Here is a 15228-nt window from a genome sequence, read left to right as displayed (position 1 = left end):
GAAATTAAATTCTGCACAGTAGAATAAATACTGTATACTGTGATGATATATAAATCTGTGGATATTTGGAACAAACAGACGAACAGTGTTTTATAGACATGTGTGTGGGGACCTCAGCAATCTTATTCTCTTCTCTCTCCGTCATTAGGCCAAGCAGCGCCATGACATCACTCTTCAGTGGGAGCGCCCGGTTCTGGACCTGTTGGCGGGGGGGTACAACATGCACTATGGAGCACGCTCCATCAAACATGAGGTATGAGCTGCAACTGGGTTAGGAGAGTTCGATTAAACTCTGGTTATGCACGTGATGTGTTATGTAACTTGTATGAGTGTTGGCAATAAGCTTGTGCTTGGAGAAAGAAGGGTTTTTCTAATATGCTATAGCCCTAACAATTAGTCAAATAACCAAAGGGTCTCCTTTCAGCAGAGAAAAATAACAGATTTTCAGAAGTTAAAGGTTTAATACAATAATATTAAATGACTGCAATTTATTTTTATTTCATGAATTATGAGACTGCGTTTTTTTTCTAGATTAATGTCTGGTCTATAAAATCTCAGAAAATAATATGATATAAAACAGAAAAGCGAGATATTTAGGATGCTGAAAAAAGTGCATTTTTGTAGGATACAATTATTTGTTATTAATTGATGCTCAGAGTAGTTTGTACATATTTTTCTGTCTATTCATAACTTCTATAAACAATGCAGTTATGGTTAGTTAATCCTTGACTGTTATATAAATGAACATAAGTAATACAATATTCTAATTGCAAATAAGGAAATGGGAATAATCTGACGCTATGGGCCAAACAACCTGCACAACTCATGAGACAACACAGCCTGTATACCACTTTAAATATAATTCTCTGATCTCTTCTTCCCCACTAACCTGGCGGCTGATCCCTCAGGTTGAGCGGCGGGTCGTTAACCAGTTAGCCGCGGCATACGAGCAGGAGCTGCTGCCCAAAGGCTGCACGCTGCGTCTCACCGTCCAATCAGAGGACCAGGAGGATCCGAGCACGCCCAGCTTGCGCCTGGAGGTGGTCGGAGAGGACAGCACATCGAGAACGCTGGACATCCGTCCGCCGCTCAGTCCTGAACACTAACACAGACACACAGAGAGTATATCCAGATATGTATGCACACATGTACACTTTCCACACTCACAGCATCATCTTAGTGTCAGGAGCATGGATAGTTCTTGATGGATGTTACCAATAAAAGTACCTCTGATAAACACATCACTGCCTCTCTGTTTCAGTACACACATGGAGTAATCACATGCCAACTTTTCGCAATATCGCAGTATAATATCTGCCAACTATGTGTGCTGTAAGCAGTATATAAAGTCATCCTACATGACCATTAAAGTGTATCATATAACAGACTTTCAGCTGGGTGCTGATATCCAGAGCTGTGCACACAGTTGTCAGATATCAAATCTAAGTGCAGGGTGAGTAAATGTTGCAGGTTGTAAACGAAGCAAAGAGGCTTCAGTGCCTGTGCTTCTTCATGAACATCAAACATCCCATCAGTGGAGGGAAGCCATCGTATAAGCTAAACTAAACTTCATATCATTACGTATGTAGTAGCCTATTGTTAATTAACCTAGCTGTGACGTAGTGATGAAGTTAATGTCCACTTAGTGTACTGAAAACAGCCAAATTATTGAATATTTATTAAAAGCTATATTTAAGTTAATGACAATGAACAGTGGCATATCCCACATCAAAAGGATGAGTGGTAGATTTGTTGTTGCATGATTTAGCAGAGAAAAATATCGTCAAATGGGGAAAATCCTAACAGATTTGTTGACAAATAGCAACACTTACATTCCTTTAATACGTACAAAATGATGTGTGGATGAATAACATCTACGAGTTGTCCGTTTGCTTTGAAGGAAAGGAACATTTTAATGACCAGAGAGAGTTTGGCATTGCCTCAGATTGTTGCCTGTTCACTTTGATGCTCACTTCATTTAGAAAATCCTCACCAGCAGAGCTTCACTGATAAATGTTTGTGAACACGACTTGCTAATTCATTTCCTTTAGGTGTTTAATATGTTAGTGGAGAAATACCAAGCAGAAATGTATAGCAGCCCGTTTGAATGATGGGTAATACAACTGCCTTGTGAATTGTTTCTGTTGATGCATGTGAATGTGAATGTAAAGAAGTCTCTTCTGTCACGACGAAGTGCTCCATGCTGTACACTGACATTAAGAGAAATGTAGAGACATAAAGAAATAATATTCAAAGTGTTGTTTCATAAATGTTTTAACAGCATCTCGACAAGGCGTCAAATGTAATAGAGTGACATTATTCATTCTTGTATCCCAACCTCCACCGTGTAAATAAAGTCATCACAACAAAAAGGGGATTCCTCTTTTTTTTGTTCTGTTTGTGTAGCACTGACACTCCTGATGGATGGGTGTGTGTGTGTGTGTGTGTGTGTGTGTGTGTGTGTGTGTGTGTGTGTGTGTGTGTGTGTGTGTGTGTGTGTGTGTGTGTGTGTGTGTGTGTGTGTGTGTGTGTGTGTGTGTGTGTGTGTGTGTGTGTGTGTGTGTGTGTGTGTGTGTGTGTGTGTGTGAGACCCAGTGCCTGGGTGGGAATTCTGCAACAATAACGCTTGTCCACCTTGTAAAATAACATGACAGAGGAATTTCCCTGGAATTCTGCTCTGTGTGGGGGTCTGTGTTTGACGCTGGGAGGGAATGCAGCGCGCCAAATGCCACAGAAACGTAGAAGACCTCTCACACACACACACACCCTGCAGGAATGTCTCCCCTATAGGGACGAATTAGCATGCAGGAAAAGGACACATTCACTCTTACTGTGCTCCGCCTGGACCCCCCAACGACACACACACATTCAGCCTGTTTTACAGCCTGAGTCACAGTGGTCATTCCCTGTTGATATGGGAAAGTAAAAAACTATAATCATAATTCTTTAGCGTTAAAATAATTGGTAGTCAATTTGTCATCATGACATAAATTGCTATCAATCAATTACATTATAGAGAAGAAATGCCATGAATTGATTTGTCCAGCATCTTTATACTGTCTTCTATTATCTTAAATTAATTGTTTGTATGTTCTCAGATACACATTTTTTGAATATTTTATTCTGGTAACCTGCGATTCGCGGTTATTCAATATTTTCTGACATTTAAGTATCCAAACGATTTATCAAAAAATAAGATTTTTAAGGCAATTCTACACTGTCTAAAAACTAAGAAATGATTGAAAACTGAAAGTTGTATCCATTTATTCTCCATCTCCATGATTAGTATAGTTTTAGTAATGGATATTGAAAAACGACTGTCACTTTTATCTAGACCCTCCTCATCAGCGTACCTCAGCAGAATAATACATTTTATTTTGTGCATTCATAACGACTACTGTTTGCTCCCTTTCAATGTTTCCCGGTGATTCGTTGTACGGTAACTGAAACGATGGTAAGTGCAGCTTTTAAAAGGTTTCTGACAACTACTCTTGAACCTAACCCTACACTGTGGCTAAATGACTAGTAGTCTGCACTTTAAACTAATTGTATTTATTTATAAAATGTTATCTGCATGTTGTGAAGTGGATCAAATGAGCCACAGACCTGCATGCATTTTCAAAAGTGGGACTCTTGAAGTAGCTGAATCTGGTCAGTAGATCAGGTTTTGCTATGATACCTCAAGGCTTTTTTCCAATCTCTTATAACCCTCAAACACATCTACACTTTATGGTTTTAGGAAGTCAAGCTAGTGTGTGTGCGTGTGTGTGTGTGTGTGTGTGTGTGTGTGTGTGTGTGTGTGTGTGTGTGTGTGTGTGTGTGTGTGTGTGTGTGTGTGTGTGTGTGTGTTGTGTGTGTGTGTGTGTGTGTGTGTGTGTGTGTGTGTGTGTGTGTGTGTGTGTGTGTGTGTGTGTGTGTGTGTGTGTGTGTGTGTGTGTGTGTCCATTTACCCTCCCCGAGGATGAAGAAAAGAATAAGAGGAGGAGGGGAGAGAGAAGAGGCTCTTAGTCTGTCCGTCAGGCTATTTCTGACTGCTGCCATTTCTCTGATTAGATTATGGAGAAACAGAAACCTGGCCCTCCATCGTCCTAACCTCCCTCTCACTCTATCTCCATACATTTTGCTCTCTCCATCCCCCCATCTTCCCTCCGCCTCATACTCAGCTTCTCATCCACCTTTTTCTCAGAGTCCTTCCCTCGTGGACTGCTGTCCATCTGTCTGTCTTTCTGTCCCAGAGAAGTAAAGGTAAAACGTCAAATATGACAGGAGACAAGAAAAATGGGAAGAATCAAACATGTATCAAAGCAAAAAACTAAAAGGTACCAAAAGACTACATTCCTTTTGGTAACTTATTGTGTTCCTTGATCAAAGACAGACTCAAGCTGCACACAGAGCCACTAGAGTCAGTAATAATGCATGGCCTTAGTTTATTAGTGTAAATTATCTAAACAAGCTCTAATCAACTCAATTACGAAACATTTGGGGTGCTAAACATCCCTGGTTCCTTGTTCTCTGTTGCTGTCCTTCCCCATCTCTCCCCTCTCATTTCCTCTCACTTCCGTCCTTTCAGGTAAAATAGGCTTACATTAATCAATAAACAGACAAAGCACATTTGACATAAAACACTCCTGTTAGTCAGGAGCAGTGGCACATTTTGTCCAGTCAGTTAAAAGTAGAGGGTTTATTGAGTAAAAAAAGCCAGATGTGAGATGGTCTGATAAATAAATAAATGCTCTGAACATGTACAATGCTGATTAATTGAAATCATGCTCATGACATCTACTGCTTATGATTACTAATCTCTGTTTTGATAACAAAAATATAGCTGAAGAAGTTTGGGTGCGTTTGATTTCAGAGCAGTTTCTGCAGCAGCAGCTGAGAGGTGCAGCAGCAGGTGGAGGTGGTGAATGATGAACGACTACAGGCTCTCCCATTATCATATCTGTCGCTGCTCTTAACGGGGGATTTTCATCCGTGTCCCTCCGCACTCCTCTCCTCTCTCCCTCCCTCCCTCCCTCTCCTCTTTATTGTGCTCCCCCAGGAAAGCGATCGATGTCACCTCCATTACCTCAGTCCTCTCAGCTCTACTCATCCCTGCAGCTGTGAAGCAGCGGTTATCTCAGCCTTTGTACATGTTGGACTCTTGAGTTAACGTCGGGCTTTCAGTGGCTTTGTTGTGGTTCGGGCCGGACCGACGGACAGAGGTTGCACACACCGGATGCCTTCCGGTTACCGCAAGGCAATCACGTGACAGTCCCCTGGGAGAATTAGCATAAAAGACAAATAAAGGACCCCACCAAAAACACACCAGTCTGCCCTCCTTTCTTTTAAAGAAAAGGAAAGAATCCATTCCGCCTAATTCGAACCTTGCTCAGGGACAGCTCGCGTGGCAGATTGCAGCCTAATTAGTTTAGAGGGAATTTAATTCAATTAACTTTCCACAGCTCCGCGCGCCCCGCCGCTGGGCTGCTTTCAGAGCGCGGGGCCAGAGCTCGAGATCTAATTAGCGTGTTTGGAGAAGCTCTCCTGCGCGCGGCCATCCCTCGCTGCTCCAGCTGTGGTGTGTGTGTGTGTGTGTGTGTGTGTGTGTGTGTGTGTGTGTGTGTGTGTGTGTGTGTGTGTGTGTGTGTGTGTGTGTGTGTGTGTGTGTGTGTGTGTGTGTGTGTGTGTGTGTGTGTGTGTGTGTGTGTGTGTGTGTGTGTGTGTGTGTGTGTGTGTGTGTGTGTGTGTGTGTGTGTGTGTGTGTGTGTGTGTGTGTGTGTGTGTGTGTGTGTGTGTGTGTCTCCCGGGACCTGTTTTTTTTTTTTATCCTAAAAAGCTTATTTTTTAAGTAACATGCCGTTATCCATTAGGATAATACCGATCTGGTGCCGCAGTGGAGAGTTGTTCGCAGCATGTGAATAACCGCAGCTGCTCTGCGTCATATTCCGGCTGATGAATGCATGTTGAATTCATGTAAGAGTGGACTTAAATTAGTGTGAGTGTAATTTGATGGGTTAAAATGTATGACCACATTTGTCGAAATTGACAAAACTTCAGCCTGGTGAACCTTTGTGCTGTACAATGATTTTATTCTCATTAAACTGTAATTCACTTCACGTTTTCCATTCCAATCTTATTATAATTTCGGGATTGTTTACAACTGATGCTCTTCACTGTAACCAGTGGCTATTTAAATGTCCCAATTATGATATTTCTAACATTTGAATTTGATGGAATAAGATGCATGAAGCATAACAGAGACATTTGATTCAAGACATTTACTCTGAATGTTCTTGTGAAAAGGTGATTTGCCTTTTTGCTCTTTGACCAGGCTTTTTTTACGAGTATGCATCATGTCTTTATAAACTTCCCTTAAGTGATGCACCTTGGCCCATAAAGCATTGACCTTCATAAAGGGCACAATATTGCACAACAAAATCTGATTAACGGTATTACATTAAAAATAAACAGTATGATATCCTATTTGTATCAGTATTTTTATTTTCCTCTTGAGGAGTAGGCTGGGGCCAACGCTGATTTAGATCACGTGTATCAACACTACCTGAGTGGGGAGTGCAGGTGCTGCTGCTGTAACCCGGTTAGACTCGCGCAGTCGTCTCTAGCCGGAGCGTCACGGCACATTCCGGTAATTGGGGATTGAAATGCGGGGACAGGATCACCAACGGGACCCCCCGGCCCCTGGCCAAACACCCCCTCCTTCCTGCACCGTCTCTCATCCATCACCGGGCAAATCAAATACACCGCCAGCCTCTGCTGCTGTAAAGACGCAGGCTCATGTTAACGGCAGGTTCTGTGATTTTGTATTTATTTTATGTGCGATCAAATGCACCTCTGAGGGAAGGGGAGCTTAAGAGAGGCGATGACACGACACATTTTAGTGACACTGCAGGTGCACACAGCCAGCTGCTCACACTGACCATGGTGGGTTTAACACAGGCAGCTGAGGGAGGAAGAACATGTAGCAAATGAGAGAGAAGTTTGGTTCCTAATATTTAATTATACAAATGATTAGCCAAGAGTAGGCCTATAGGATTTGTCACAATTATTGACATCCAGGATATTTAAAATAAAATCTCAGGTAGCTATGGACTCATGCTAAACGGAAAATGTTACATGAAGGAAATACCTATTTTATACCGTGTGTTTATACTAGTCGTAAAAAGAGATAGTGAGTGAGTTCAATCAACCATTTTTTGCTTTTGCTAAAATACGTACAGGATACAATCAAATCAGCATTAAGGCACTCATTTATAACGGTTTACAGTGCAACGAAAACAGACTCCCACACGATGTCCACCGTGATTCGCTATGGGCCTAATAATTCATTAACAGCTTTATATACATAAAACATTATAATAATATAAACTCTCACTGTAGGGGTTTTAAAAAGCATAAATGTGGCTATTTGTTCAAATGTTCACAGCTATTTTAGTTTTTTCTTATTATACACATTGTCATATTAATTCAAATGTAATCTCAGAGTGAATCAAGCAGCATGAGGGTTATTTTTGCGTTTCTGCAATATTATCAAAACGAACAACATTAATATCTGTTTTTGTCTCCAGTTGCATTTTATAGCAACATGCTCCCATGCATCGTAAAATCAGTTTGCCTTGCGTGTGATTGGAGCAGTGGCCCTGACTTTATTTTACTCTTACTAAAATATTCTAAGGTGTGTGTTTTACAAATCTTGACATAAAGGAGGTTTCTACCCAGACCTGAGGATCAATAGCTGTCTCAGTCTGAATCAGGAAAACAGCTTTCGGCGCACAGGACATGTTCTGTTTAAGAGCTTTCGTGATGGATGGAGCTGGTAGGCCCTCTCTCTGACTGACAGCTTCACTTGGTGTTCAGACCACCACCGCGTGTCACGAGACAGATACCGGACTGGGGCCTCCCGCGTGGCTTTTCTTTAAACCAGTGTTCCATCTTTCAATCATCCCTTATCCAGCTGTCTCTATCCATACACATCTCCATCTCTCCATCAAGACCATCCATCCAGTCATCCATCATACGGACCAGTCTCTGCGCCCTGACACACACACGTTGTCCTGCTGCTTGCGTCGTTAAGGCCGATCTGCATGCAGCGCAGCGCCACAGATCTGCAGCCGGTGGAGACAATCACAAACAATTACAGTGGCATGAAAGATGGGGAGGACACATGTTGGGAATTTGATTAGGATATCCCTACAGATCATGCCCCTTTCGTGTTCAAGATAAGATAGACAAAGTATCGGGTATGAATATAAGGGCTAGTGATATCTTTATTGTATTTTTGAAAACATATATATTCCCAGCACAGAGAAGAGTCTAAGCCATTTGCAGGCCAAGGCTTCACCCCTGTATATTTGAACAGGAAGCCTTAATTCACCATCAAGGGAAAAATAACCAAAAATTACAGTTAAATCCGATTATTATTATTACAAATGCATAAAAACCTACTCAATTATTATTTCTGCGTATTGTTCTGAAGACCTATATTTTCTCCTTCATTAGCCTAAATGGTCTTTATCGTTGAATTATTATTTGTTGTCTCCTGCCAATACATCGTGTTTTTTTTAGATCAGGTTTTATATCAACGAGCTAAAATGATCACTGGAAAAAATCAATTGATCCTTTGATGATAACACAATCATAACCCTCATTAGAAACGGACAGCCTATGTTAAGTGCGTCCATAAAATATCCCCTAATAACAGTCCTCCATGGGCCTATAATCCCTAGTCGGGGTTCCTCTCTCAGGGGCCCTCAGGAGCCTCTCGGGGACCATTGTGTCCCTCTCTGTTGACTCAGACGTCATGAATGCCAAAGATCCCCGTTACTGTTTCCGTCAAATCGCCCCCATGAATGTAAAAGTCAAAAGTTAAAGCCTCCGCAGAGGAGAAATCTCCCCCTGCGCTGCAGCACTATGCGGATTAGTGGCCTGGAAGAGACCGGTCCCCTCTTTGAAGGGATTAAAGTTTAAATGCATATAAAGCGGGAGAGCGGGTCGCTCCTGGCTGCTCTTTTTTTGGAATGTAGAAACGTAGAGTTTAACTTTGAAACAGTTTAAGTTTCTCGGTAAACTCACCTCTGAACCCAGCAGACGGGACAAGGACACACAACAGACGGCACGTCCTGGGAGCTGACTGGTTAATGTGCAAGGCCAAAAATCACCAGGTTTAAAAAATGTGTGTATATTTTAAGTGGCCAAAAGAATATTGGAACTAAGTGGATCACATAAACTCAAATATTTTTAAAAGCCTATGAGTGTATATGTTTAGGAAAACAAAACTGTTTATGACTAAAACGTGTTGTGTCTTAAAAGTCCATGTGGGTTGGACACGTGTGCGTATATCACCTAAGGAATAAGTGATAAGGCGAGACTTTAAGGATCTAAATATTTGAAATGTGATAATAAGAAGAATGGCTGTATGTCGTGCGTAATTACGCACACATCTTAATATTGTATGTTATTATATTTAAGTGCGATATATCTTTAGAAAGAATTACATGAAAAGACTATAGGGCTCAGGTTTGCCCTCTTAAACCCAGAGCTCTTGTGTCTGGCCTGGACTTGGACACCGCGACAGACATCAGTGACGTTCATCCAGAACTGTGAGCCAACATCAGCACCAACAACTATATCAACAGCAGCTCCGCGTGCCGCCCCGCCCCAAACATCCACAGCTCTCACCAACCACACAATAAACGCTTTAAACAAATCTTATTATTTATACTTATTGGTAGTTTAAGTGAGTGCAACGCGGCAAATGCACGCATGCGCGTGTTTGGTGGGTTAATGACATTAAGGAGCATCATCATGCAGCCTCTGGTCAAGAAGAGATAAGACACACACACACACACACACACACACACACACACACACACACACACACACACACACACACACACACACACACACACACACACACACACACACAATCCAAACTTAATTAATTTATCGCATTCATGGAAAACATAATTTTGGTTTGTGGGTTATGTTATTTGTTGAAATGTATCCTCTAATAAAACGCCTGTTAATTTCATGAACAGAGCCGCAATGTCGTGTTTTCGAATTGCATCAGATTTGAAAACTGCATAGAGCCAGTTTCAAGAATGTGTGTGCGCGCGCGTGTGTGTGTGTTGGGGGCCGTGTGGGATATGACTTATCACATTGTATGTCACTGAACAATAAACTTAAACCAATTTATGGAGCGTCAATGCGTTTATGGTTAGCCTGTCGTGGATGCTCAGTTGTCTCCGCAGCCACTACCCTCTCTAGTCCTATACATCAAAGTGACGCTCACTCTGGTGACATCTCCGTAAAAAGTGATCGGAATCAAATCAAAGCTTTTAATCTCACCAATCACCGTCACATCTGGACGTGTTCCCCTACATAAAGACTTCTGTGGCTGAGTTTCACTTGTTTCCACGAGCCGTTTGAGGGGCAGTGAAACTATATGATCAGCAATGGAGCATTATTCGATCCATTTCCTCAGCCTGTAACAGATACAATGTAGTCACATGTTAATAGGTTGAATATACTGTTTTAGCATACTAATCGTTAGCATTTATAATAGGCTAGGTTTTTGCAAAAATAAACCAGAAATTAGGCTCCCAGAACAGCAAAAATGGTGTCTAGCCTGAGTGTTTTCTAATCCAATCTAATCCAATATCGGACACATTTCAATCCCAAACCGATTGAATATTGCTTCTTTCATTTAAAATCTATACAGGCTCATAATCTTTTGATATTTTACACACATAGGCTACACACAACACATTCATATTCTGGACTTCAAAATCCACAGATCTTATTGAGTCCAAGTCTGCTTCATGAATTCAAAGATAGGCTGTTAAAAGAAATACAATTCCACAAATTAACAATACTTCCCACACCGGACGTGGTTTATGGGCACTTCAAGAGGCTGTTAGGCAAGGCTGCTTTCTACTTGAATTAAAGCATCTCATCAAAATAATGGAAAAAGAGGGGATACATAGTAGACTAAATTCAGGAGAAGACAAAAGTATTTGCCTATCTTGGATGGCTGGAAATTGTGAGAGTTTGTGAGCTGATGAAACTGAGATTAAGGCTTGATTTCAGTCCAATATTGACTTGAATCGTCAAAATTAGAAACGTCCGATAAAGGAAACACATGTAAAACTTTTTAAATGAAGAAGCATTTCGTTTTTTTAGCCCGACGATTTAACTCTGCTGACACCTGCGAGCTCGGGATGCTCTGGAGCGCGTGGGCGGTGCAGTGAGTGGTGGGAGGAGTGGGGGGAGCATTGTCATGGAAACTAGACCACCGCCTCGCTATTGTCTCGCGCTCTGCCAAGTTTATTATAAACACTGCGCGAGCTGCAGCGCGCTGTCAAACGGAGAGAGACAGCAGCGCGAGGAGGAGTCCAGAGAGGAGACCCGAACAGAGACAACAGGAGAAAGTGAACAAGAAGAGTGAAGAGAAAAAGGCGAAAAACATCTGGATTATTAACCGAGAAATATCAAAAACAGTCCCGTCAGTGAGATATAAAACTGACAGGAGTTCAGTCCTGGGAGATACTGGAGAGACATACCGAACAATATTCCCTGCAACTCCTCACTTAAAGACGGCTGCAGACACACCCGAACCCCTCTGCTCACAGTTATTTGCTTTTTTGTTGGCAAACCGGTAGTTTGCACCGGCTCTTCTCCATGTATAAAATGGATTACTCCTACCTGAACTCATATGACTCCTGCATGGCGGCCATGGAAGCGTCGGCCTACGCGGACTTCAGCTCCTGCAGCCAGGCCAGCTCCTTCCAGTACAACCCGATCCGGAGCGGACCCTTCTCCAACCCGGGCTGCACCCCCCTCAGCACGGCCAGCTGCACCCTGGGAGCCCTGCGCGAGCACCAGCCCACACCATACTCCTCAGGTAGGAGCCCCCTCTCCTGAGGGTCTGCGGGGATATCTACAGATGTTAGAGCAATGATATAAATGTTTATGTTATTCTGTCTGTCTCCGTCTGGCTTGATGCTGAGCTGTGACACATTTTAGACGTCAAGCAAACATTTTCCAAGAAAATATGGAACTGTGATTTTTTTCGTTGACGACCAAATTGTCTATTATCGTTAAAAGCCTGAATGGTTTTACATAGATTTTATCTTGATGCACTTAATTTGTCGTTTAGAATAAATTACGGCAAATGCATTATTGGAGAGAGGCAGTGTAATGGTAATTCCATTAAATGCTTTATTCATTTTTATATGATGACTTAATATAGGCTTATATATATTGTTTAAGGTGAAACATCGTCTATTAATGTGAGAAATGGCATTTATATGCATTTATGCGCCAATTTATAAAGAAAATAACATATATGCTGATAATAATATTAATAATAATAATGAAAATTATAATTCTTATTATAATAATAATAATAATAATATACATTTTCTAAGAGAATAATCGAAAACAACTTCGAATCCCACACACCTGCTGGCCAGAGGCACGCCTAACGGACACATTGTTTGGTTGATACAATGTTCATTTGCCTGAATCATAATTATGTCCAATTCTTACATTCGAACTACATTTATTATTTTAAACTCGTTATGCAAATGTATTTATTGTTTTGCAGTTTGCAAATCGCATGCATTGATTTAATTCCGTAAAGACATGTGTCACCCTGTTCTCACTCCCATCAAAACAAACCTATCAATGATTTGTTTCTCAGAGCAGTGAGGTTATTTTCTGATCGAGTTAATGTGACATTTAACAAGCTTAAAAATACACGGAAATTCTCGTTTTATGTTTCTTGATATTTCCATTATCCGTGACCTTACTCCATAATAACGTAAATAGATTTGAATTGCAAACTGACATTTATACTGTTGGATTTTAATTCAAAACATTTTATAAATCCGATCAACAGGCCTAACTTATAGTTGCTTATAGCCTGTAATTAATTTGAGACTACATTTGGCTACATTATGCTGTATAAGGCTACAAAATGGTTAAAACAAATAAGTATGTAAAAAAGTATAGGAGTTAACCAGCGATCAGCGTTTTCTTTATTGTTTTATAAATGTGCCTGTAAAGGGCATTCAGCCTATTATATACTCTCATTGTCTTTGAAAACAACCCTGCAAACAATTTGTCAATAAAATAAACCGGCATCCACAAACCAGTAACTAAAAGCATAATTTGACCTTATATATAAAAAACAAATCTTGACGAGTTATACGGGTTCTCCATCATTTACGCAGGCCCTCTCTGCTTGGTGAACGTTCAAATGTTAATATTCCATTAACGGATATCATTTCCCCTTACAGTCCCTTACAAGTTTTTCTCGGACCCCTCCGGCCTGAACGAGAAGAGGAAGCAGCGGCGCATCAGGACCACCTTCACCAGCTCCCAGCTGAAGGAGCTGGAGAGGGTCTTTGCCGAGACGCACTACCCGGACATCTACACCCGGGAGGAGCTGGCGCTGAAGATAGACCTGACCGAGGCCAGGGTTCAGGTGAGAGCAGCAGTTTTTATTCTTCTGCTTTCTTAAACATGAAGAGAGTTTTAAACACAACTCAAGCAAAGGAAAACTATGGAATTTAGAGCTATCTCTATCCATCCATCCATCCATCCATCCATCCATCCATCTATCTATCTATCTATCTATCTATCTATATATCTATCCATCATCTATCTATCCATCTATCTATCTATCTATCTATCTATCTATCTATCTATCTATCTATATATCTATCTATCTATCTGTATCTATCTATCTATATATCTATTTCTATATCTATCTATCTACCTATCTCTATAATGATATATCTTTTTATCTCTATATTTATCTAACTATTCATCTATGTCTATCTATATCCATCCATCTATCTTGTGTCGTTTCTTACACATATTAACTGTATCTCTGTCTTTTTTGTACAGGTGTGGTTTCAGAACAGGCGTGCTAAGTTTCGTAAGCAGGAGCGTGCAGCCAACTCAAAGGCCAACAACTCAAACGGCACCACGGGCAGCAGCTCCAGCAGCAGCTCAGGAGGGAAGAAGAGCGGAGAGCTGAGATCTTCATCCGATGATGACGAGTCCAAAGAGTCTACCTGCAGCCCCACGCCTGACAGCACGGCCTCCCTGCCGGGCTCGGCAAATGGGAACATGGGCAGCCCTGCCAGCCTGAGCCCCAGCCCGGCTCCTGCCAACAACGGCTACATCAACGCCTCCAACTCTCCGGTGCTGCAGGGGCTGAAGCCGCCCAGCTGGTCCAACCTCGGGCCCTCCAACCCAGCCGTGGCCCAGCCCACCACCCAGACTCAGGAGATTCTGAAGGCCTGGCAGCCGGCAGACAGTATGACCGGGCCCTTTGCCGGAGTCCTGTCCTCCTTCCACAGAAAACCCAACCCCAACATCAAGACGAACCTGTTCTGAAGCCCAGAGGAAGAGGAAATGAGAAACAAACATTATGCTGTCCACTGGAACAGTGAGGAGTTTCTAGCTTTTGTTGAGAGTCAGGACTTACCCGTTATAACGCTGAATTCACAGGTGTAGTCTGCTGTAGTTCAGAAAGGCCCTTGGTTCTTCTCTATAAAACTATCCCGTCAAATTCAAAGCTCACATAGTAAAGTCAAAGGTCAGGTCACCATCTCTAAACATATTATGCAACTGCTACTGCAAAACTCGGAACATGGTCCATTTCCTTCCTTCTATAACTTTCTTCAATTTCATCCAAAAATCCATTCAAACGTCCTCAGATAAACTTAAAAGACAGTATTTAATGATGGAACGCTCTTTATGTACAGGCTCTGAAACAGCAAACTTTCGTACACAGTCTTCTTTCCTCTTCGTCTTTTCAGTCCTCCACACATAAACCCACATTCCCACACTCTCTGCATTGCAACAGAGCCTTGGACAGCCTGAGCAGCGGCTCAGGAAACAAAACAAACAAACTTTCACCCTCAAGCACAACTCGACACAGTCTCCCAGCAGAAGGGAACAGGGTCCCCTTAAATCTCTTTGCCGAGCAGAGCAAAGCACCCCACAAAGCCAATTAGAGCTGCAGGCTCCAAATACAACACCTCCCCAGTTCAACCCTTCCTCTTTACTGTATCAAGTCCTGACTCTCCCTCTACCATCCTCAATGTGACACCCTCACTGGTCCCTTCCCTTCACTCCGGCCTTTCTCGATCAGACAGTGGGCACTTTGTTTAAATTAATCAAGCGAATGTTGAGGGAGAACTTAAGGCACGG

The 15228-nt window shown here is 41.9% G+C and overlaps 2 protein-coding genes across 4 annotated transcripts in view; both read left to right on the top strand.

The window, feature by feature from the left end:
- The window catches only part of clpb (ClpB family mitochondrial disaggregase), a 36820-nt gene extending 34460 nt beyond the window's left edge, over positions 1 to 2360 (top strand). The window contains exons 15-16 of the mRNA XM_034097519.1: positions 149 to 253; positions 909 to 2360. Coding sequence (XP_033953410.1) covers positions 149 to 253; positions 909 to 1106 — 303 coding nt within the window. The 3' untranslated portion in view covers positions 1107 to 2360. The remainder of the gene's footprint in view (positions 1 to 148; positions 254 to 908) is intronic.
- A 9319-nt stretch (positions 2361 to 11679) lies between these two features.
- Positions 11680 to 14409, top strand: LOC117457414 (paired mesoderm homeobox protein 2A-like). Of its 3 annotated transcripts, none has more exons than XM_034097498.1 (3): positions 11680 to 11902; positions 13302 to 13489; positions 13915 to 14409. In XM_034097498.1, the coding sequence occupies exons 1-3, from the start codon at positions 11680 to 11682 to the stop codon at positions 14407 to 14409; spliced, it is 906 nt and encodes a 301-aa protein (XP_033953389.1). The 3 variants fall into 3 exon arrangements, with proteins under 3 accessions (XP_033953389.1, XP_071061402.1, XP_071061403.1); XM_071205301.1 differs by having other exon boundaries at positions 11689 to 11902; positions 13302 to 13497; positions 13845 to 14409; XM_071205302.1 differs by having other exon boundaries at positions 11689 to 11902; positions 13302 to 13501.
- Positions 14410 to 15228: the final 819 nt, after the last annotated feature.

This window comes from Pseudochaenichthys georgianus, chromosome 13, assembly GCF_902827115.2.
Source record: "Pseudochaenichthys georgianus chromosome 13, fPseGeo1.2, whole genome shotgun sequence".
In the NCBI taxonomy this organism is placed as follows: domain Eukaryota; kingdom Metazoa; phylum Chordata; class Actinopteri; order Perciformes; family Channichthyidae; genus Pseudochaenichthys; species Pseudochaenichthys georgianus.
This window is presented reverse-complemented; position numbering and strand designations above follow the sequence as displayed.

Excerpts from the sequence above, each read along its gene's own strand:
- LOC117457414 (XM_071205301.1), top strand. The coding sequence starts at position 11,689 with ATGGATTACTCCTACCTGAACTCATATGACTCCTGCATGGCGGCCATG. Across the intron at positions 11,903-13,301 it reads GCCCACACCATACTCCTCAG|TCCCTTACAAGTTTTTCTCG; the intron begins GTAGGAGCCCCC and ends TTCCCCTTACAG. Across the intron at positions 13,498-13,844 it reads GCCAGGGTTCAGGTGAGAGC|TCTATATCCATCCATCTATC; the intron begins AGCAGTTTTTAT and ends CATCTATGTCTA.